Source organism: Pimephales promelas, chromosome 16, assembly GCF_988280905.1.
Source record: "Pimephales promelas chromosome 16, fPimPro1.hap1.1, whole genome shotgun sequence".
NCBI classification, from domain to species: Eukaryota; Metazoa; Chordata; class Actinopteri; order Cypriniformes; family Leuciscidae; genus Pimephales; species Pimephales promelas.
Genome location: NC_142784.1, coordinates 8471671 through 8496309, shown reverse-complemented (window position 1 = coordinate 8496309; position 24639 = coordinate 8471671). Strand labels below are relative to the sequence as shown.

Here is a 24639-nt window from a genome sequence, read left to right as displayed (position 1 = left end):
CTGCTCGTACACTTTAACCTCACGCACAAGCAGATCCGTTTCCTCTCTGGAGACGCGTTCAGTTTTTCACTTGTAAATTCCTCCATGTAAATAGTTAATCCATCGCAAGTGCAACTGTTTTTTACAGGAAATGAGACTCTGGTTGTTGTTTTTTTTTTTGCACGTTGCACCTAAAACAAACCCATCACTCATTAAGAGAATAGGGAAAACCCTTTTAGACCATGCGGCGGGAGTGCCAACCCTTTTTTTAAAAAAGAAAAAATGGATTCCCACTAAGCGCACTTAAGCGGCCGTGCACAGTGATTTGGTGGGGAAGCAACGGGTTATCTGACACGTTTCTTGTCCATGACACAGCAGAAATGTAGGCGTCAAAATCACATATTCTGACACAGTGATTATCATAACAGACACAAATATTGCATTAGTCATTTCAAAAGGAACCTGTGCGGTTGGGAATTGCGCTGAAGCACGATTTGAGGTATCTTTTTTTTAATGTAGCACCGACAAGTATGTAAATTAATTTTCCTTTTTAAGTACCATAGTGACAACCCTCATTATAAGACAACCCCCCCCCCCTTTCAATATGTAGCTTTCAAAAAGCTTTTATCCAAAAAAGTATAGATATTTTTCATATTTAAATCTTCGTATTGAAAGTAGTATGGCAAATACTGGTCAAATGTACCAACGATCACATTATAAACACTTTTTTTGGCATACCATAAAAATAACCTGTAGCCCATCTGAATTATATAACAATTAGGCTATCCATCTCATAGTGAAAACCATGTAGCCTACCAAAATTTCAATAATAATAGAAGTGAAATATTATTTTTGAAATCTCAAGTCATTTTGAAATCTGGGTACCGTCTTACATTTTAAAATCATGTATAGGGGAAGTTTGGTCCCATCAGCGAGGCTTAGTCAATTCGTGTTTTTAAGACTGTGGCTGCATCTGAAATTGCGTACTATGCGAGTAGTTACTATATTTAAATAAGAATGTACTTCACGACTGTTAAAAAAGTGCATTCTATATAGTGTGAATACAGGTAGTATGAATGAGTCCGGACGTGTACATGCACCATGTTGTTGTCGCGTGAAAAAAACATCATCATGCTAGCCTTAACAAACATCATTGAAAATGACACTGATCAGAGTCATACACCAGTATTAAAATCTAGCCTTCATGTACCCAGACAGCAACATAGTGTCAGATCCGGCCCACATTTGGTATGTGTGGAATCCACGTGACACTATATTGCTGTCTGGGTAATGGCTGACTTCTGTCTGCACAAGCAGTACCTTTCACTGTCACATGAACACTCCTGTGAATTTGTTTCTCTGGATCCACCAGCACGTAGCACGTGTACTCTCCCTCGTCCGAGTTTTGCACATTGGACAGCTTCAGTGTGCCGTTGTTCTCAAAGGCACGTTGGCGATGGTTGAAAGGGAGTAGTTTGGAATCCTTATACCACTTAATAGAGTAATAAGGGTAACCGATAATGCGACAGTGAATGTAGGTGTCCCTCCCAGCAATGGCAGTGACATTTTTCATTGGTCGAATACTGGCAGGGCCTGTTGTGAGAAAGAACTATCAGTATACAGAGTCTTTGAATGTCAGTTGATAGGCTTATGTAGTACGTGTAAATATTCTAGCTTTCGGCTATTATATACATATTCTGACAGTAACTAACTAACTAAAAATAATTCATCCTAACTTCAAACCCTAATGGAGAGTTTAACTGCAAGGGATACTGAAAAAAATGAAATATTTAGTCACTCTCATGCCGACCCAGATGTATATGACTTTCTTTCTTCAGATGAACACAAATTTTTAATCAATTTCAGTCCATATAACGCAAGTGAATAAGTCCCTCAAAGTTGACACTGTACATAGTTAGTGTGTGTGTGTATGTATGTGTGTGGGGTCTACTAAAACCTGGGCCGAAAACGTTTTTCAGCTACGTTGTGTGTGTGCGAGACCAAAAATCTCAAAATCTCTAAAGGGACGTCTTCATTTGTAAATCTGGTATAAAAATGAAAAATTCAAGGTTTTTTAAAATTGAAAAAAAAAAAATGCAGAGAGTTTTGTGTGATGGGCAGGTTTAGGGGTAGTGTTAGTGTAAGGGGGGTAAAATATACAATTTGTACAGTGTAAAAACCATCACGTCTATAGTATTTCCCCATTTAGATAGCTAATTAAACGTCTATGTGTGTAAGTGTGTGTGTGTGTGTTTGTGTGAGAGTGAGGGGGAGAGAGAGAGAGAGAGAGAGAGAGAGAGAGAGAGAGAGAGAGAGAGAGAGAGAGAGAGAGAGAGAGAGAGAGAGGGAGGAAAAAAATCAAATATTTTACACTTAACAACAATCCATCGCTTCCAGCCAATCATCATATGAGAAAACGTCAGCACGTTGTGAAGTGTGATGTAAGCAAATTGTGAAGCTTGAACTGACACTGACAGTTAGTCAGAACAAGAGATAGCTTAAATTTTAAAAAGGTAGAAATATTTTTTCTCACACAGACACACCTATATTATATTATGCTTTTGAAGATCATATGGATTATCATTGTATTTATTTTTCATGGTTTTTGAAGCTTGGAACTGTGCACTTGGATTACATGGACTATGGATTATATGGATTATACCTGTATGTGTTCTTCTGAAGAAAGAAGGTCTTAGACATCGGGGCGGCATGAAGGCGGGTAAATGATGGCAGATTTTTGGGTAAATAGAGTTTTAAATTAGCACAACGTAGCAACAACCAATGGGAGTGAAGTCAGTAGAGCCTGACTGTAGAGAAAGTCTATCATACCTGGAGAACGCTATCCGTTAGCATCCAATCACCATTCAGTCCTATTCCTTTCAAAATTAGGCTATTTGTACTGAGGTGAACGTGATTTCACCAAATGTAACATGTTCCTGGATAAACATTTTTGTTGATCCTGGAACAACATTCAAATCGACCAATCAAATTTGAGGTTTACATACAGTTTATGTCAAGTTTAGGTTTTCCATAAGAATTTGTTTAATGCAACATTCTATATTTCTATAGCTTTGCTTGGGATATTGAGAAAAAAATCTAAAAGTACACAAACAAATGATAAATCAATACAATAAACGATTATATTATGTGTATTAAGTATTGTGTTGTTAAATCTCCCAAAATAATTCATATATCACGCACTAGCATCATGTGGGGTGCTGTGACATCACGATCGTGTTGCGTTATGGTATATGAAGCCGCCTAAATGAGTCAACATCTGTCCTATTGTCAAAATTAAGTGACTGTCCATAGAAACGATCATCATATACTTCACCAATTGGAACTTCAATGGGGATTCTCTTGAAGGAAGTTTGTGTATTTAACAGTCCCTCCAGGATCTCACGATTTTTTTTTTGTGATTTTTGCGATCAAAATGACTGATTTTGTGGTGGTAATTTCCAAAAATTTGTGAAAAAATTTGCGATTTATATATAACATTTACCATAATAGTATTCAGTCCTTCCAGAAAAACGCTGAGTTTTTTTTGTGATTGTTGCGGGCAAAAATTGATTGATTATGCGGCCCGTTTTCTTTAAAAATGCGATGGAATATGCGGGATATTTATGCAATGAAATTGCAGGAATTTGCAAAAATTGAGGGAACTTGCAAAAATTGCAGTTTGATGAAAAAGAGAAAAAAAGTGATTCCCCCAACATCCTGTTCTCACTAGGCTAATGTAAGAGTCATTTCTTATTACTTCCTTTGATAAGCAAGCATACATCATCATAGAAAGTGCTGGGAATATTTAATTTCTCATCTTGTTTTATTTCAGACTGTAACGAGTGTAAAAAAGGTGTGGCCCCTTTAAGAGCTGCGCGCTCCCTGTTGAACTGTCTGCAGTGTTATATGTGCGCCTCGAACACCCCATGTGTGCGGGTAATTTCTGTTTGATGCTACTTCTTTTATCTTATGTTGTTTATTAAGTAACGATGTGACGGTAGAACATGTGACAGACAGTTATACGAGTTCGATTTGTGAGATGTCAATCGCCTCCGTGAGTCTGTCTGGCGTCACGTAATTGCGTCACTTCATAACGTTCCCATGGAAACAGGGGGAAATGGCTGCTCTTGTGTGAAGCAAACGCAACATTGTTACGCAAAAACGCAACTTTTTGCTAAGATACACGTGACTTTTTTTGCAACGAAAATGCGAGGATTATGAAATTATGCAAACCCCGCATATTTTGCACGGAAATCGGCAATTTATGCGGCGAAAGTGCGCCGTATTTGAAAAAATTCGGCCCCCGCATAAATATGCAGACTTTGGCTGATTTTGCATTGAATTCAGCGATCGCATAATCGCGTTTTTCTGGAGGGACTGATTTAAACCATCGATTGTCCCTTTTTGAGCTTAGATCTGAACTTAAATGGTTGTAATTCATGAATGCTTTTTAAGTTTGGTCTCCTTCTAAAGAAGACTAAGCAGATTAATGCACTTCAAAAAATGTATCGCGGATCAACTAAACATTTTGTCTTTTATACAAAATATATATTATACCATATAATTTGGACTCTAAATTTGCTTTAAATCCAAAGCTATTTGTCTAACCATGTTGTGTTCCAAATTTGAAGGTCATATCACAAAATTTGAGCCCGCAAAAAAGGTTTAAATTACAGTACCCTTTGTGACGCAATGTCCAATTTCAAAACAGATTTGACAAGATGCATTTTGAGTGTTTAAGCATTCGAAATCTAATTTATGATGAATACTAAAATATGTGATGAGGGGGAAAAGAGTTTCACTACTGGGACTCTGACATGTGGAACGCACCAATCTCTAACTTCACTCCCATTGGTTGTCTTCTGCTCATTTGCATAGAGTTAAAGTTTGCTTTTTGTTGCGCTGTCATTGGTCATCGTCACTTCAGTTCAAATAAATCACTTCTAGTTGCTTTGTTGCTACGAATTGCTCTACGAATACCATTTTTAGGAGGCTGACAATCTAAGACAACAACATTTCCTTCTAACTTCAAATTCCATATAGAAAACAGACACTCTTGTTGTGTGTGGTTGTGGTGTGGTGTGGGTGTTTTTGAGGAGCTGATCTGACAAGCACCTCTTACGTTTATTCGAGCCTGGTAGGAGACCGATCCGGCCGAGTTGTTGCAGGTGCAGCGGTAGACGCCCCCATCGCTGACCTGTGTGTGGGACACATTCAGATAGCTGAGCACGTGGCCCTCGGTGTTGATGATGCGGTCCATGCGGTGGTTGCTGTCTTTGATGACGGGGTCTTCGTCCAGGGTCCAGGTGACGGTGGGGAGCGGCGTTCCTTTCACGTGACACACCAGCGAGATGGGCTCGTTCGGGCTCACCACCTTCTCGCTGAAGGCCGAGAGGATCTTTGGCGTCCCGTCTAGAGAAGAGGAAGACAGATTTGTAGACAGGTGGTTTAATGATGCAATATTTAACTGTGTATCAATATTTAAAGGTGCAGTGTGTAATTTGTAGCTGCATCTTGTGGCGAGGTTGCGAATTGCAAGCAACAGAAGTTACGGTGGCCAAAAGGAAGTGATGTCGTCGTCTGAGACAGCAGAGAGTAGACAGTTAAGCAATGAGGGTTCTTTACAAAGATAAAGATTAGGTTTACTTGATTATTCAGTAAAACGATATTGCGAACCTGTTATTGTGAATATTATTGCTACTTGTTTCAGTGTGTCAGACTTTAGCGAGCTTCTTTGCACAAACAACAATAAAGTGACGAAACGGGTTTGTCCGTCACTGTAGAAACATGACGGCGCATTTCAATGTAAGCGTACGCGCTGTGTAATGTAGATCGAGACGGCTCATTCTAAGGTAATAAAAACATAACGGTTCATTATGTAAGGTCTTTATACACCACTGGAAACATAGTTATGTATATTATATTGCATTTCTGTATACAGATCCTCCTAGATATTACACAATGCACCTTTAAGAAAACATACTGATATGATTTGATTGTGGAGCAGCATTCCAAGGACATTTTCTTGAGGTGACACACATTATGGGATTTAATCTGTCATAAACATTTCAACATCTTGAATGAAATTCCTGGTCTCATCAATAAAATACTTTAAAAAAAACGTATTATCTTTATTTAAATAAGCTGAAGAGAAATTATCTTAAAAAAGCATGTTTAATTGTATGAAACATTAATTTACATGGTTTTTTTTTTGTTTTTTTGTTATGTTTTAAATAGAAGAGCATTGTGGGCCGTCTGGTTTTTTTTTCTAGTACTGTAGGTAATTTAACACAGAGTAAACTATTTTCCTGGTTGTTGGTAGTAAATTATAAGGCCCAAAAGGCAATGCTAATAAGACAGATGTGCAGTAGTATGTTCAGAAATATAGTTCACTCCATCTACAAAAACCTAAAAAAACATACAGGTAATTCATCAATTCAAGAGAAGTATATTCTGAATTTTAATTGTGATTAATCGCATCTAACATACACGTTTGAATAAAGTACTATATACAGTGTGTGTGTGTGTATATATATATATATATATATATATATATATATATATATATATATATATATATGAAGAGTTCAGATGCAAAAGCCTCTAAATGCCATTTGAAATTTTCTCAAAACTTGTAAAAAAATTTTTTTATCAAACTTGTATATTTAAGTTCAGTAATTTCACTTAAATAACAATTAATAGGTAATCTTCATTGCCATTTAAGTGAAATCACTGAACTTAAATATACAAGCTTGATAAAAAATGATCATTCTAGAAGAAAATTTCAAATGGCACTTAGAGGCTTTTGCATCTGAACTCTTCATATATATATATATATATATATATATATTTACTATATACACAACCTATATATATATATATATATATATACTGTATATATATATACACACACAAACCTTTATGTTATATGCGATTAATCGTGATTAATCGATTTGACAGTACTTGTGCTAAAAGTCAGAAAAACTGTAATAAATCATGTGTAATTCCAAAAACCTGATACAAAACACATAGAAAGGGGATGAAGTTATGAAACTGCCTCCTCACATTCTCAGTAAATTACAGACAATGCAAAGAACACTAGACCTAGCAAGTCATTTGTTGCAAATCTTTTCAGCCCCGTTTTCTTATATCATGACACTTAGCAAGAAACAACTGTGTTTTCAAGCTTCATGCCATTGACATCTTTACCCTCTGATCATTCTGTTTTTTTTGTTTTTTTTTTACATCATTATAGATTATCAATATCCTCTGTATGGAGTTTTGTGGCAATAGGAGACAGTTGCCCCAGCAACCAAGCTGAAGCAACAAATCTTTCAGCTGCAGGGCTGAGTATCTTCAGTCCAGTCGAGGCTTATATTAAAACACATGCACAGTTACACAGTACAGTGTTCATATGTACATATGTTCACAGTGGTACTCCACAACTTCACAGGTCATTTAATTTAAGGAATTGCCAAAAAAATGGGATTCGATGGTGAGTTTAATATCTCATTAAAGTCATAAGCATCATAGATAGTTTGTGTTACTTGTGTAGTACCAAACCTTATTTGTCTTAATTTACTGTTGCATGTTGTGCAGCAGACGAGGTTAAAGCCAAATTGAAAAAAAAGAAGAGAAGATCAGGATGAGTGTGGCTCAGTTACAGCGGCACCCATCTTGCAGGCGGGAGTTACCTGAAGATCAACCGTTTCGGTTTCGGTGTGAAAGACGAACTCGTCTGCGATTCGTGTAAAACAAGAGCCTTAAGAATGACATGAAGGTGTTCGTTTTTGGATTAACTATGAGATAAGGTTGACATAAGTTATGTCTCAGACAGTCCTGGATTCCTATCTCCATTCTTTTAGTAATTTCACACTAAAAAGTATAATATTACTTCCAAGAGGGACTTACCTTCCAAGACGACCTGAACTAAGTCTTGGGTGGACATCTTGCCATTTCGAGCAAAGCACTGATACGCTCCTCCATCGCTCTTGGCCATTCCCTCCATCACCAGGTTCTCGTTGTTGATGCCCGTGATACGTACGTTTATACCCTGATAGATCTTCTCACCGTTCCTGTACCAGCTGATGTCATACTCGTCAGAGCCAGTCACGCTGCAGAACAGAGACACTTGGCTACCCACGCTGCCTCTCACCTTCCGTGGGCTCACCACTGCTTTCAGAGGCTCTGGGGTGGATGGAAACACACATACTCGCACGTTAACACACTATTTAATAAAATAATTGTGTCTAAATTCAAAGAAATTGTTTCGTCTTCATTCAGGATTTTGACTAGAACTTTGTTTGTCATATTTTAAATGCTTAATGCTGCAGTCAATTCAACTCAGGAAGTCATCATATCCAGCTTGGTACAACAGAATGCTACATGATGATCATAGCGTCATCCGAAAAGTAAATATTCCCTTCTAGGTGAAAAAACCACCGAGACCAAGTCAGTTCTGAGATTGCATGAAAATAAATCCTGTTAAGCAATCGTTTGCAGAGACGAAGTGAAAGCCCCTTCAAGACAAGTCATTTTAATCGGCGGCCATCTTTGAAACGCCTCTCGGGCGTGCAAGTGCAGCTCCTGTCTCTGTGAATGGGGAAACATCAAATTCTCCAAAACTGTTCGCCAAGCTTACAATTAAATTTCATTTTTGAAATCGCCAATGAAATCTGACAATAACTGTCTTATAAATGTTGTTGGATCAAGCTAATGCGCAGTGGAAGCGCATCTGGCTGTTTCTATGGGAACTGGAGCTTCTAACGTCTGTAGTGACACAGTGATTGGCTCTAGTTTAGAAGGCGGGACTTAGTTTCGACATATTGAGCGTTACACTTTTCCCCATACAAAAAAATAAGAGACGTGTCTTGTGTTATTCTATAGTCTTTGGTAAAACATGGTTATGGATATTTTCTGTTGATATTCTACACCTTGATTTAGGCCCTGTCCACACTACTGCGTTTTCGTTAACACAGTCTCATCCCAAAAAGTCATATAACTGACGTTTTGGGACGTATTTTGACCATACGTCAATATCCGCCTTTTTAGGGCCCCCTTAAACGTCGGTAGATGGCGATCCCGGGCCGTCATACAACTGACGCTTTACCTTTAACGTCAGTTAGGTGACGGGTTAGGTTTAGGGTTAGGTTTAGGTCTGGGGTAGAGTTAGGATCCCATAACCTCATCTACCGACGTTTAAGGGGGCCCTAAAAAGGCGAATATTGACGTATGGTCAAAAGACGTCCCAAAACGTCAGTTATATGACGTCTTGGGATGAGACCGGGTTGTTTTCGTTTAAAAACGAAGACCTTTTGCTACATTTGCACCTCCCGTCCAGACTAAAATGGAAAAAATGAAGACCTAAACAGGAGATGTTTAGAAACTCTGCAGCTCCGTTTTACGTTTTGAATCTCCGGACTTTAGAAACACTGCACTGCAAGAGGCTCACGCTCGGCTCTATGATTGGGTGTCATCAGTTATGACGTGTCCTTCCCTGATTCGTCAGCCACCCATCACATGACCCATTTCCTCTTTACACCAGCATGCGCATGCCCAGTATTGGTGAATGGTCACGTGATCCGCGTTTTCAGTCATTTTAATGTGGACAGATAAAACGCTGGTGTGAACAGAGATCGTATTCGTTTTAATTCTCCGTTTTTGAACGAAAACACAGTAGTGTGGACGGGGCCTTAGTTATTGTTTAGTGAACAAACACCAGCAGTAGCCATTTGTTTTGAGATATGGAATTCCTTTATAGTTGGAAGTCTGTGATATTGAACTGCAGCTTTGAATGGAAATTGAGTCGAGCCAGCACAAGTCGAGGTTTCAAGTCGAGCCCATCAAACCAATCATGTTGTAAGCTAATTTGAGTACTTGCTAATTAAATTTGTTGGCCAACATCCATTTGGATTGAATTGTATCGAGGTATTATTTACATAAATTGTTTTGTTTTTCAAAATCCAAGTTGTCAAAGGCCCAGTACAGTATTGGGAAAATGTGAATACTATAAATGCTATAACTTCCAGGTAATGACATCACAGAGTTTACTGGTATTTTGTAGCAGATGGTCTGTTACCGGTTAAAAGCCCGAATGCTGTTGCTTGTGAACAGCACATTTTTGAATTAACCAGTAAAATTGTTCTGGCAATTTTACGTTAAATTACCGGGATTGCCTAACCTAGAAAAACCCAGACAACTTCCGGCAAATTCAGATTTGCTCTGAAAATTAGTCTGGCAAATAGTTCATTCAAATTCATTTCCAATCGTTCGAAATCGAGGCATGAATCAGAAACGTTGGGGCGGGGTTTACACGATGATGACAGCGCTGGGATTTTGAAGCCGATTTTGTCGCCTACATCACAAAGATGGATGTCGCCGTCGAACATCACTCGTCTGAATCAGCTATCGCGTCTGTTTTAAGTGATTTGAACGTTTCCACAACACTCAGGTATGTTTCTCCGCCGCTCTGCATACGTCATTTCCTTCATCGCTCTGGGGTGCGTTTCCCGAAAGCGTCGTTAGCCAACTATGGTCGCAAGTTCAGTCGTTATCTGCATAGTTTAACGAGTCGGTGTTTCCCGAAACCATCGTTCCAACGAACATTCGCAAATAGCATCGCAAAGTTGTGTGGTTTGAACGACAGCTCTCGGCCTGTGGTTAGAGGCATCGTTTCTATATTGCATCACATTTGGAGGTAATAAATTCTTATCTTGAGCAAAATAAGCGAGCTGACATTCAGTACAACCGGTGCCTTTTATTTAGAATACATACAAATGGAATTTACGTCTTTTAGTTTTTCAAAAGATTTGAAGTAACGTGTTTGAAGAGTGCGCATGTGCGAACTTACTCTACTATGTAAGAACGAGCCAAATATTGAGTCTGGTAATAAAGCAAAACAACTGAGAACAATTAGAAATAGTCCCCAGATGACATGTCTGTAATTTATATAAAACAAATCTAGCGTTAATTGGTTTCATTAAAAGTAGTTATTACTCCACCACGTGCGAAACCAACGTGGTTGAACGATACTTTGCGACAGTGGGTTTCGGGAAACAGTCATGACTAGCAAGTTGATTTTTCCAACGATGCATCGTACTATGGTAGTGAAACATCGAACTACGTCATTGTACGGGAAACGCACCCCTGATTGGTTTTAGGTCTACCCGCGATATCCGTTGGCGATGCCCCTCTGGAAATGATTTGTCTATGACGCTTTGCCAGACCATAACTCAGTTACAACTGAAAATGGTCTGGTTTTAACCGGGCTAGGGATTGCCATGTAAAACGGGCCAAAAACATCTGAACAAGCCAAACAAGCTCTTCAGGAACACTAGAAAGCTACAGGAAGTTGTTTGATCAGGGTTGGTGGAAAGGCTGCTGTAAAAGATAACTTACGTTTGACCACCAGCCGTCCGACCACTTTGGCGTTTCCGAAGCTGTTCCAAACCTCACACACATAACTGCCAGCATCACTGGGTCGCGTGGCCTCGATGAGAAGGCCCGATACACTCTGGTGGTAGCGGCTGTCTGATTCTAAGGGGCTGTTGTCCCTCAGCCAGCGATACCTGGGCGGGGGGTGACCGGACGCTTTACACGGGAGCTCCACCCGGTGTCCCACCATAACCTCCCTCCGTTCAAACCCATCCAGAATCACCGGAGCGGAGTCCACAGGATCTAAAAGAGAGTGAGAGAAAATCCATTTTCTTGATATACTGTAACAGTGGGAAACAGAGTCTACGGCTACGTCCCGATTCGAAGGCCGATTGCGTCACAGCGGCGAGACGAAGGCTGTCCCAATTCGAAGGGTCCCCCGAATGCATCCTTAGTTTCCTGTGAAAACGTTTTCCCGTTTTTTATTTATTTTATTTTTTTAGAAATTGCCATATCTTACTAAGATCCGAATATATAGTTTACAATCTTTATTATATACAGAAAGGGACCATGGTGAACCTATTTAGACAGTCTGTGAACCCCGTTTCGTTTTCAGACGGTTTAATATACAGTAACTTTTAAAAAAAGTCCAATCCAGATGTTACTGTTGTCGTCAATGGTAGCTGTCACAGTTGATAGGCGACAAGAGCAATCCTCTGTAGGCTAGACCGTTCCATTTAACAACGTTCAGCCCAACCTTCAATCTTCGAAGGCGTGGCCTATGAAGTCTGAGTCCTTCGAAGGACACAGCCTATGGCTACTCGTGCATCCCATATGTTCAGTTGCAACTTGATACCACCAAATTCCAAACGTCACAGCAGTTTCAGGACTGCAGTGCCAGGCCAGCATTCTCAAACCAGAAGATTATAGCCTCGTTAAAGTTAGGGTTAGGCAGTTGCTAAGGTGAAGCTGGGTCCGGTCAGCTCTGAGGCCGCTGGCCTGGCAACTGCTGTCACATGTGCAATCGGACACATCTCCACTCATGAACAGTCTGGCTGCAGGGCATCCATTAAATGGACAGGGTGGCGCTGTCACTCCGCAAATCATACCTGTGGTTATTCTTGTTATTTTCCTATAACTTACGCTACCATATTACTCCATTTATTGACTAATAAATATATTTCTAGTAAGCAAGGCTGCAATATTTTATCTGTCTGCTTTATATCTCAGTAACAGTAGCAAAGGATAAAGACGGTTAGAATTTTACACATTTATTTCCTTAAGAGAACGAGAGAGAAAGAGTTTCATTACATTAAGGAAATGTAATATTAACATTGTTCCTGTTTAATTACAATGGCGAATCCATTGTGGCGGACAACATAAACCTTGGATGAAACTTTTAATTACAGGTTTTGTAAATCCATGTTTAAAATGAATGGGTGCACCACACCTAGATAAAAACAAACTTTGATTAGCTCTAATCTTTGCTTAATTTAATCCTTGGGGCATCCAACCCATTAAATACTGTTTTCTGAAAATAAAAGGAACAAGTTTATTGTTTGTTTAGAGTAAGAAAAATGTATACCTGCAAATCACCATATTCAAACATTATTTTTCTTACCCATTGACACATTTTTTCTTGTCTTTAAGCATAAACTTAATTAAATTTGATATATATATATATATTTTTTTTTTACGAAACAAGATTTAATATCAAAAGTCATTCCTTGTCATGAAAACGTATCTTGGTTGAAGAATTTATGGATATTTGTAATGGAAAACAAGACAATACGACAACAAGACAAGTGTTAATATTATATGAATCTGTGATTTGGTATAAATTCATACAATCTGATTCGTGCAAAAACAATTAATTTGTAGGTAAAGTGTCACCAGAACACCCATCCATAACCAGAGCCCTAAAGCTAAACCTCAAGCAGATTTTACAAAAAAAAAAATGTGATTGATATCAATTTGTAACCAAGTCATCAAATGGTAAAAACACTTTGTCTTTAGACGGCACCGGTTTGCCATGTCCAAAATCCCTGAATAATAAACATAAAATATATTTGTGACATTAACAGCCTTTTTGCTTCTAGTACAGACAAATTATTTGTTGACTAAAACTTTCATCATGTGACTCGGTGCCCTTTAACCCCTTCTCTCCCTCAAAATAAAACTGGTCATAAGTCCTTCTGAATAGACACATAGAAAGCCAACACTTGAGAGTTTACAGTTCAAGCCTCAGAATTACTCTGACTGTTATTAATACGGAGATATATAATATCAAGCAAAAAAAATATACATATATACATTAAAAATATATATTTTAAATGTATATAAAATGATGTGGCTGTAGTGTAAAAACTCAATGAATCTGAAGCCACAAGTGTGGTCATGCTTCATTTAAAATTTGAGGGTGTTTTATATAAAAATATGAATTTTATTACACAAAAATTGTGTATTTTTAGAGAAAGCTGATAAAAAAAATATTGCTCCCTTGTACACTGTAAAAATGAATGCGCTTTATCTAATGAAAAAAATTCGGCAACAGATTACAAGAAATATTATTAATTTAATTTAAGAAATTAGAATTGAGTAATAATTATGCAAACGAATTCCTTAAAAGTAAACCATTTAAAAAAAAATAAGAAAAACGTATTTAAAAAAAAAAAAGTCGCCATTATGGTGATCGGTGTTTGTTTTAGGTTTCTCCTTCAGTGATTCCGCTTGTTAACATCAGGTGTCTTCAAAGTTGGCAATATAAAATAAAGAGTTCTTAATTAATCTTTGACGTCTGTTTAAACTTTACTCATTTTAAATGGTTAACTTTTAAATTCTAATTTGTTCAATTTAATTAATAATATTGCTTGCAATCTGTTGCCACAATTTTATTGATTAGATAAAGCTTTTTTTTTAAAAAGATAAAGGTTTGTTTATTAACCTTTTTTCTGGCATTACATGGCTTTCCCATTCATATCGATTTGATCCCAATATACATTTATCCACCTAAATAGTCTTTAAAAAAAAAATAAAAAATTTCTTACGAATTTCTGACAAAAATCATAATGACATGTAACTTGTACTGTACAGCAGTCATAACAGTGATCGTGGAAGTGAAAACACATGCAAACAGTGCAGGGAGATCGCGGGAAATCAGTTGAAAATTATTAGAAAAGAGAAAAAAAATCGAAGGAAACATGTAAATATATCAATATTTCCAGATATGAGCACTTTTGGACTATATTCAAATCGTGCTGCTTAATCGTATAGAGGTTTCAATTTTACGCGCAAATATGTAAATCATGGTAAAATGATTTTTTGACTAGATCGTCTGCTGATTTCTGAGAAGTCGTGGCAGCAACACAAAGGCCCCTCACCTGATAAAAGCAGTCGGGCACTGTTGCTCTGTCTGGTCTCCCCTGTGTATCGGTGCCGCGTGGTACAGCGATAAATATTCACCGCGTCCTCCGACTGCACATCCAGAATATACAAGGCCCCCGTGGATGTGATAAGATATCTTGATCCTGGAAACCAAAAAAAAAAAAGAAGAGCAAAATATCGTGGTTAGACTTGCCGTAACCCCGATTAAAGTCATATATGTAATTTGACCCTATATATTGCATCAAAAACAAACGTATGTAAAACATTCATGGCTTTTCTAAGATAAGAGAATCCGCACATGATGTCTCTTTGAAGCCAGCGCTGGCAGACCTGCAGGGAACGCAGTATTGAACTATCGGACGTGACTGTTTTGCAAGCGAGCTGATCGCTCAGTCAGTCGCCCAGAGCTTGAGACAGAAAAGCTTTCAACAACCGCAGCCATTCTTACAGTTCACGCAGACACACAGCCAGAGAAACGGCACAATTACGACGGTTGGTTCAAGAAATCCCATTCATTTGTTTTCGGGATTATATTGCTTACAGTCAAATGACTGTGTAAATGGACACAAATTACTGTGATGTTGATGCATATGCGAGATGAGAAATGGATCTTGTGGTGCACCGGGGTTGAAAAGAGAGCTAGAGGGAGAGAGAGAGAGACAGAGAAGGAGAAATAGAGAGTCTGCAGCTATAGCAAAAGCATTGACCTAGTTAGAAATGAGAGTCCAGGATTTGATACCCTAGAGGGGGTTATCGCTCCTAGTTTACATGCAGTTGTCTGAGACCTGCTACCAGCGGTGCAAATGGAAAAAACTGGGAAAATGCGTCCGTGCGCTGTTGCTTTGAAAAGGTTAAAATTAGAAAGGAAATTCGAGCACGATTCTTAGATTAGCTGAGCTGTGTTGTGGGACTGAGGATCATACAATTTCACAGCTATTTCATGGTGTGTTTTGTAAGTGGGCCCTGTTTCAGTAACACAAATGACTGAGAGCTTGCACACTTTCATATTTAAGAAAGACATGAAATGGAATTGCATTGCATTGAATTGCATTGAATTGAATTGAATTGAATTGAATAGACAGTGATGCTACATGACCGGTTGAATTTCCATGATAACGCATACACATATTTTGACACCACTCCATTTAAAAAAAAAAAAAAAAAATACTGATAATCATATGGTATTACCATATTTTCCAGAAAATAAGCCGGGTCACAATTGCATTGCCGAGAATAAAAATAAAACACAAATACGTCACTTTTTATGATTGAATTCAGAAATCATTTCAAATGGCAGTAAATACAATAAGATATTTTAGAAACATAATAAAAGCCCATCAGGGGTGGATCGGACGGTTCGGGACGCATATGATTCGCAAAGTCTAACAATCTTAGAGTGAAAGTATATCATTTGCACGTTTTTAAACACATTTTTTAAACCATTTTTTAAAATTATTTAAACCACAAGCAATTTTAAACCATTCCAACTGAATTTGGTGCGCACTGAATACTGTGCGCAAACACAGTATTGATTTTCCTTTCGCGTCTTCTTGCGGACACATACCCACAGAATTATGTCAAAGTACACAAGTATGCTTTTAAACACAGTCGGTTTATGTCTGAACGTAAACAGTTGAGAAAGAAATCAAATGTGTATCAGTATATTGGATCCATGCATTCCCTCTTAAAGTCACAGAACCTACACACACACACACACACACACACACACACACACACACACACACACACACACCTGCAGCTGCTGTCTGTGTCATTGATGTTAATCGGACAACAAAACATTTACATTTAATTATTACATTTCTGTACCTGAATATCACTGCTAGATCTTATTTTAATTGTTTTTACTTTGTTATATTGTATTTATTATCTATACTTTTCACTGATTGAACTTTATCAGTAGTTTCTACTGTGGTTTTGAAGTACTTAAAGTGTGCTTAAAGTAATATATGGAAAGCAATGTTACAACCTAAAGGAATTTATTTAAAGCGAAATTGAATACCGGTGTGTGCGCTGCAAAAAAAAAATATTATTGGTTTAACTTGAATGAAGTAACCTGGTTGCCTTAAAATTTTAAGTTTATTGAACTGGAAAAATTGAGTTAATACAATGAAGGAAATTGATTTAAGCATCAGAAACTCAAAATATTATGTTATCTTAACTACGTAAATTATTTAAGTTGATTTGACAAAAGAAAAAAATGTTGAGATTACAAATCATAAAAATATTTTTGTACAGTGTGGGATACGCCCTTTACAAATGCATCGAAAAGACAAAATATTATGCATTTACATTATTACAAAATAATGAAATAATATTTTTTTTTCCTATTTGTGACTCTTTACATGACTAGGCCTACATTAAATTTGCTTCCATAAAATTCAATACAAATTACCACAGATATCCTTGTGAATTCCCTGCCCCTTCACTGTTAAAAATATTTGTTGGTTTAACTTAAAAAAGTAAATTGAAACCCCCCAAAAAATGAGTTATTACAAAGCTTTGTATTAACTTTTTTTTTTTTAGTTTCAATGAATTTAAAATTTGACAATTTTTTAAAAATGTAACCTTGTTGACTTAAAGTTTTAAATTCATTGAAACTAAAAAAAAATGTTAATACAAAGAGAGAACAAAATCTCTTTCTTTGTAATAACTACATTTTTGGGTTTTCAATGTACTTTTTTAAGTTAAACCAACAAATCATGTTTTATTATGTATGTAGTAAAAAGGATTGCTTTCATAGAGTACCATTTATAGTACATTCAGCTAGTGTTTTACAATTTTTTTTTACTAATAAAATTAATATATATATATATATATATATATATAATTTTTACTAATAGTTTTTTAAGCCATTAAAATACATACATTTACAAGACCCTCACAGTTTGCTAAACAAACAAAAAAAGATCTAAATATCAACTCAATATAATGGACCAAATAACGAAATATTTAAGTTTAATGTCGTCTCCCGACGCTCCACGTGGGTGACAGAAGGCTGGACAACATGTTCCCAGCTAATCAATGTTAAATCCAGGATCCAGACTGCCTGTTCCTGAGGGGATGAGAGCACTAATCAGGGATGATTAAGGTCAGAGTTCCTGGATAACCCTGGACTTGGATTTCTCAACCCGCTCACCACACACTCCTGCCATACTGGGATCGTGAAGTATCAATACAAGAGCCAGGAGGACATTTCAGGACCAAATGGGTAAATCTCACCATACCTATAAAGAACATGTCAATCTGTTAAAGCGAAATCAACAGCATGGTATTTTGCATGAAGAAAATGTTTAAACAAATAGCGTTTTAAGCAATGAAGTGGTTGCATTCACACTTTTAACAACTGATTTGTCTCACAAATCCTTTGTCTTTCAATGCCTTTGCTCTTTTTCCAGCGCTCCTCTCCAGTTCTTAGCATGAATAATTCATTTGCAGCGAAGCCCCAGTAGTGCACCAAGACACAACACAATAACCCTTTCCACTTTGCAACCATCTCCAAAATTGGTCGAAAAATGACACTGAAAAATGTTCAGGGTGCATAAATGAAGTAAAAGCTCATGGAGTTGGAAAGACCGTCGATTGCGTCTCTCAGCGATGGGTCTGTTCCACGACTCCACGGTTTGGCCTGTGTTTACTCTCGTGTGTCAGTCAAACAAACAGACGGCCTCTCATATTTCCTCCATAAATTATTTAATTTTGTTGCAAACCATGCAAAAAAAATAAATAAATAAATGACCGGCAGCCACAGAAATGATTCATCTATATTTCAAAAGGATAAATACATTGTGCATGATGTGCCGTATGAAATAATCATGCATCTGGAGAGAGGCTGATACTGCATTCTCTCTGCATGATTTACTGTGGATTCTAGGTTGGTCAACATGAAAATAAAAGTCCAGCTTGAAATTCATTTATTACAAATGTGACATCTTGATGTTTCGGCTACAACGTATCAGAACAATCAAAATATATGACTATTAATTGAATACTTGCATCATAGCGAGTGCTTTTGGACCTGTGCAAGACATCGCCAAAAGAAACTCGTGCTCCCACAATGCCTCAGTTTAGAAAGCAGTGTATGTCTCCTTCAAAGACTGAAAATATGAATTCGGAGACCCGTCGCCTCTGGACTGACAACAGGAGATTTCTGCTGCATGCTGGGAAAGTGGGAAGAAAGCGGGAGCACTGAAATTCATTTCAAATCCAGTGGATTACAACACCCTTCTATGTGCTAGCACTTCAAAACCAATCAAAATGCCTAAAGAGCCACTAGGTTTAAACGCACTGGCAATAATCAATTGTAATTCATTCTAAAGAACTCAGATATCCCAGGATCCAGTTCACAGAATAGACAAAGGCACCTTATTTATAGTGATTCGATAAAAAAGCCGTGTTCAGTAGCACAGCTCTCATGATAGTTTCATTGATATTATTAGCGGAAGTGTGCACACTGAAGAGGAGAGCGAGAGCAATCATGACCCAATTACAGCGCTTGCTCAACGAGAGCAATTAACACATTTATATCAAATGAGTTCAATTAGTGAAACGGGTCCTCTCGAATGCGTTAAGAGACAAGAGGATATTCTGCTGCGCTAAGCGTTGACATTTAGCGCAACGTAGCATACGCTAAAAGGAAACGTGTCTGCTATACTCCACAAATAACCAGAGGTGACTCAAGATTCTTGCATGATTCATACATTTGTTGAGACAATATCACACCTGTTTTGTAATTAAATCAACTGAGGCCAACTCGAGCTGAATTCTTTTAAAATGAGTATCACAGGGTGATTTCCATATTTGTCATTGTTCTGACATAAAAAAAAAAACTGCATGTAGGATAACACAGCTTGTTTCCGCTACAGAATAAAACATTTTAAAAGATAATTGCACATTTTTATCTCACAATTGCGAGTTTACGTCTCATAATTCTGACTTTATTTGTCAAAATTGCGAGCTATACAGTCAGAATTGCGTGATACAAAGCCGCAATTACGTGTAATAAAGTCAGAATCGTGTGAAATAAAGTCGCAATTCTGACTTTATAACACGCAATTGTGAGTTCTAATGTTCAATTCTAAGGACAAAAAGACTGACTTTTTTCCTCAGAATTGCGAGTTTATATCACACAATTCTGACTTTATAACTCGCAATTGGGAGAAAAAAAGTCAGAAATGTGAGATAAAAAGTCGCAATTATCATGTTGTTGCAAATGCAAACCCATAAGTCTTTTTATATTCATTTTTTAAAGGTGCCATATAACATCATAAATCAAATCCTACTCCATATTCCATAACAGATGGGGGCAGTATACCTCCAAAAAATGACTTGTGCTCCTACCATCGCGCATGTTATTCAAATCATTTGACATGATAGTAAAAGGTTGGAAGACCGCAGTTTCATGTGGAACATTTGGAGATTTTTAGAGATCAGAGACTCAATGAACTAAACACTAGAGTGAACTAAACTAAACACTATGAATCTCAACACTAAATGATGAAGACCGCCTCATAGATCTCAAAAACAAGCTGGTGCATTTCGACGGTATGGGAAAATAAAAGCTTGGGCAATTATTTGAAGTTTATGGTATTCGTTTTGTTCATATTACACTTTTATTGTTAGTGAATTAATTTGACAGACAGCATTCGCTGATGTTGATCAAGCTAGCGCCGTGAATTCACCGTGAGACACACGCAATTGACACTTAGCAAGCAGGTTAGTTAAGCTCTCAGATTCTGTCAATTATATTACGTAATTCAAAGAATAAATACCGTTTTGGCGCTTGTACATGTTACACTACAGATCCCTAGCGCACGTGAACCGATCGTCTCTACTAGCTTGAAAAAGAACACGAACACTGGTGAAAGATACAGTATGCTACAACTTACCAAAATGTATTCCTCATGCATAATGTCGACCAATCATTTTTTGAACTCTTCCCTGAACTGAAATGTAGTAATTGGCTGTATTTCCACACGACTGACATCAGGTTCAAGTACACACAAGCCGGCCGGCGCGAGCGCGACTCACTCGTCTATTGCAGTTTGGCTGGTGCTAACGTTGCCCGTCCGCATACCGCCTCCCATGGCCGGAACTGGTATTACGATACCTGCCGGGCCGGGGCTAGTAATTTAGCATGCTAATTCAGGTTAATATCTCGGCAGCACTATAACTTGTCAGTTTTTTAATGACATCTTTGCACTTATTTCTTCTCATTCTTTTGATGCGTGTAGCTCATTTTTCGTATATTGTTACCTCAATTATTACATATGCCACCTTTAAACAAAAATGAAGATATTTCTAATGAGACCTGAGAGATTTCGGTCCCACCATCGAAAGTTCATTTTAATTCTGTTTAATTTGAGACATTGCTTTACATGAAGATTTAATTTAGTTTGAGTTCTATCAAGAGATCTATATCTTTAAGAGCACAAATTATTAATTGGCTATTTGCGAGTTTTTTAAGATGTGGGTAATAGAGAAATAATATGAATTAGCTGAAGAAATTGTTGAAAAAAATGGTATTATATGGTGACATAATGTATGGTTGCATTGGGTAAAATAAAGTATAATTTATTTGTTGTCAAATAAAAAATGATCGGTCTAGATGCTTGTGTTTTCAGCTGGCACATTTGAGGGCAGCGAAAAACATTTTTGAAGAATAGTGACATGTCAGCAGGTAGACTGCATGAGGACTAATCAGACCTCCAATAGGAGCTGAAATCAGATGCACAGGCCCCGGATTTTAATAGGGTCTGTTCTCAGCGATTACACTCGTACAATTCGATCAGTGCCAGATAAGTATCAGCATCTGAGACCAATCTGTGGAGGGGAAATTAACACTGATGTAATAAGTTCCATTTATCATTATTAGAGAGACACAATGACAGCTAACGTCGTTGTAACCCCCATAATGCTCACTTGCACACATCAAAACCAGCTGCTATAGAAGACGTGTGGTTCTTTGTCATATGCAGGAACAACTAAGTGTAAACACCAGTGACAGGCCTCCCAACCAGGGCTGCGTTTCGCAAAAGCGAAAATTATATTTCTCGTGCAAAACTTTATCGTTCCCTAAGAAACGTTGCAAAACTTTTGGAATAGAAGTAATGTGAGATGGGAGAAAAACTTTATTTCTGTGTACAAGAGAATGTTTTGCGAGTGAACGCAAAGTTTTTGGGAAAGCAATAGTTTTACGAGATAATGTTTTGCGAGTGAATCTAAAGTTTATTGGGGGATGCAATAGTTTTACAAGAGAATGTTTTGCGAGTGAAAGCAAATTATCTCGGGGAACGCATTAGTTTTACGAGAGAATGTTTAGCGAGCGAAAACAAAGTTTCTTGGGAACCCAATTGTTTTACAAGAGAATGCTTTGCGAGTGAAGGCAAAAGTTTATTGGGGGACGCAATAGTTTTACTAGAGAATGTTTTGCGAGTGAAAGCAAATTATCTCGGGGAACGCAATAGTTTTACTAGAGAATGTTTTGCAAGTGAAAGCAAATTATCTCGGGGAACGCAATAGTTTTACGAGAGAATGTTTTGTGAGTGAACGCAAAGTTTCTTGGAAACACAATAGTTTCTTGGGAACGCAATAGTTTTACAAGATAATGTTTTGCGAGCGAACGCAAAGTTTCTTGGGAACGCAATAATTTTACGAGAGAATGTTTTGCAAGTGAAAGCAAAGATTCTCGGGGAATGCAATAGTTTTACGAGACAATGTTTTGCGATTGAACGCAAAGTTTCTTGGGAACGCAATAGTTTTTCAAGATAATGTTTTGGGGAGAAAGCAACGTATCTCGGGGAATGCAATAGTTCTACGAGAGAATGTTTTGCAAGTGAAAGCAAAGATTCTCGGGGAACGCAATAGTTTTACTAGAGAATGTTTTGCAAGTGAAAGCAAAGAGTCTCGGGGAACACAATAGTTTTATGAGAGAATGTTTTGCGAGTGAACGCAAAGTTTCTTGGGAACGCAATAGTTCCTTGGGAATGCAATAGTTTTACAAGATAATGTTTTGCGAGTGAACGCAAAGTTTCTTGGGAACGCAATAATTTTACGACAGAATGTTTTGCAAGTGAAAGCAAAGATTCTCGGGGAACACAATAGTTTTACTAGAGAATGTTTTGCAAGTGAAAGCAAAGATTCTCGGGGAACGCAATAGTTTTACGAGAGAATGTTTTGCGAGTGAATGCAAAGTTTCTTGGGAACGCAATAGTTTCTTGGGAACGCAATAATTTTACGAGAGAATGTTTTGCGAGTGAATGCAAAGTTTATTGGGGGACGCAATAGTCAAGAGAACGTTTTGCGAGTGAAAGCAAATTATCTCGGGGAACGCATTAGTTTTACGAGAGAATGTTTAGCGAGTGAACACAAAGTTTCTTGGGAACCCAATTGTTTTACAAGAGAATGCTTTGCGAGTGAAGGCAAAAAATTATTGGGGGACGCAATAGTTTTACTAGAGAATGTTTTGTGAGTGAACACCGCAAATTCTCTTGCGGGAACGCAATAGTTTTACTAGAGAATGTTTTGACAGTGAAAGCAAAGTATCTCGGGGAACGCAATAGTTTTACAAGAGATTGTTTTGTGAGTGAACGCAAAGTTTCTTGGGAACGCAATAGTTTTACAAGATAATGTTTCGCCAGTGAACGCAAAGTTTCTTGGGAACGCAATAATTTTACGAGAGAATGTTTCGCCAGTGAACGCAAAGTTTCTTGGGAACGCAATAATTTTACGAGAGAATGTTTTGCAAGTGAAAGCAAAGATTCTCGGGGAACGCAATAATTTTACGAGAGAATGTTTTGCGAGTGAACGCAAAGTTTCTTGGGAACGCAATAATTTTACGAGAGAATGTTTTGCGAGTGAACGCAAAGTTTATTGGGGGACGCAATAGTCAAGAGAACGTTTTGCGAGTGAAAGCAAATTATCTCGGGGAACGCATTAGTTTTACGAGAGAATGTTTAGCGAGTGAACACAAAGTTTCTTGGGAACCCAATTGTTTTACAAGAGAATGCTTTGCGAGTGAATGCAAAAAATTATTGGGGGACCCAATAGTTTTACTAGAGAATGTTTTGTGAGTGAACACCGCAAATTCTCTTGCGGGAACGCAATAGTTTTACTAGAGAATGTTTCGCCAGTGAACGCAAAGTTTCTTGGGAACGCAATAATTTTACGAGAGAATGTTTTGCAAGTGAACGCAAAGTTTATTGGGGGACGCAATAGTCAAGAGAACGTTTTGCGAGTGAAAGCAAATTATCTCGGGGAACGCATTAGTTTTACGAGAGAATGTTTAGCGAGTGAACGCAAAGTTTCTTGGGAACGCAATAATTTTACGAGAGAATGTTTTGCGAGTGAACGCAAAGTTTATTGGGGGACGCAATAGTCAAGAGAACGTTTTGCGAGTGAAAGCAAATTATCTCGGGGAACGCATTAGTTTTACGAGAGAATGTTTAGCGAGTGAACACAAAGTTTCTTGGGAACCCAATTGTTTTACAAGAGAATGCTTTGCGAGTGAAGGCAAAAAATTATTGGGGGACGCAATAGTTTTACTAGAGAATGTTTTGTGAGTGAACACCGCAAATTCTCTTGCGGGAACGCAATAGTTTTACTAGAGAATGTTTTGACAGTGAAAGCAAAGTATCTCGGGGAACGCAATAGTTTTACAAGAGATTGTTTTGTGAGTGAACACAAAGTTTCTTGGGAACGCAATAGTTTTACAAGATAATGTTTCGCCAGTGAATGCAAAGTTTTTTTGGGAACGCAATAATTTTACGAGAGAATGTTTTGCAAGTGAAAGCAAAGATTCTCGGGGAACGCAATAGTTTTACGAGAGAATGTTTTGCGAGTGAACGCAAAGTTTCTTGGGAACGCAATAATTTTACGAGAGAATGT

General features: G+C 37.7%; 1 protein-coding gene across 2 annotated transcripts in view; it reads right to left on the bottom strand.

The window, feature by feature from the left end:
• The window catches only part of dscamb (DS cell adhesion molecule b), a 204371-nt gene that overhangs the window by 68024 nt on the left and 111708 nt on the right, over positions 1-24639 (bottom strand). For both annotated transcript variants that reach the window (XM_039654250.2, XM_039654251.2), the window contains exons 4-8: positions 14733-14879; positions 11377-11655; positions 7891-8166; positions 5095-5391; positions 1300-1572 (exon numbers count right to left, since the gene is read on the bottom strand). In XM_039654250.2, the coding sequence (XP_039510184.2) occupies positions 1300-1572; positions 5095-5391; positions 7891-8166; positions 11377-11655; positions 14733-14879 (1272 nt within the window). The remainder of the gene's footprint in view (positions 1-1299; positions 1573-5094; positions 5392-7890; positions 8167-11376; positions 11656-14732; positions 14880-24639) is intronic.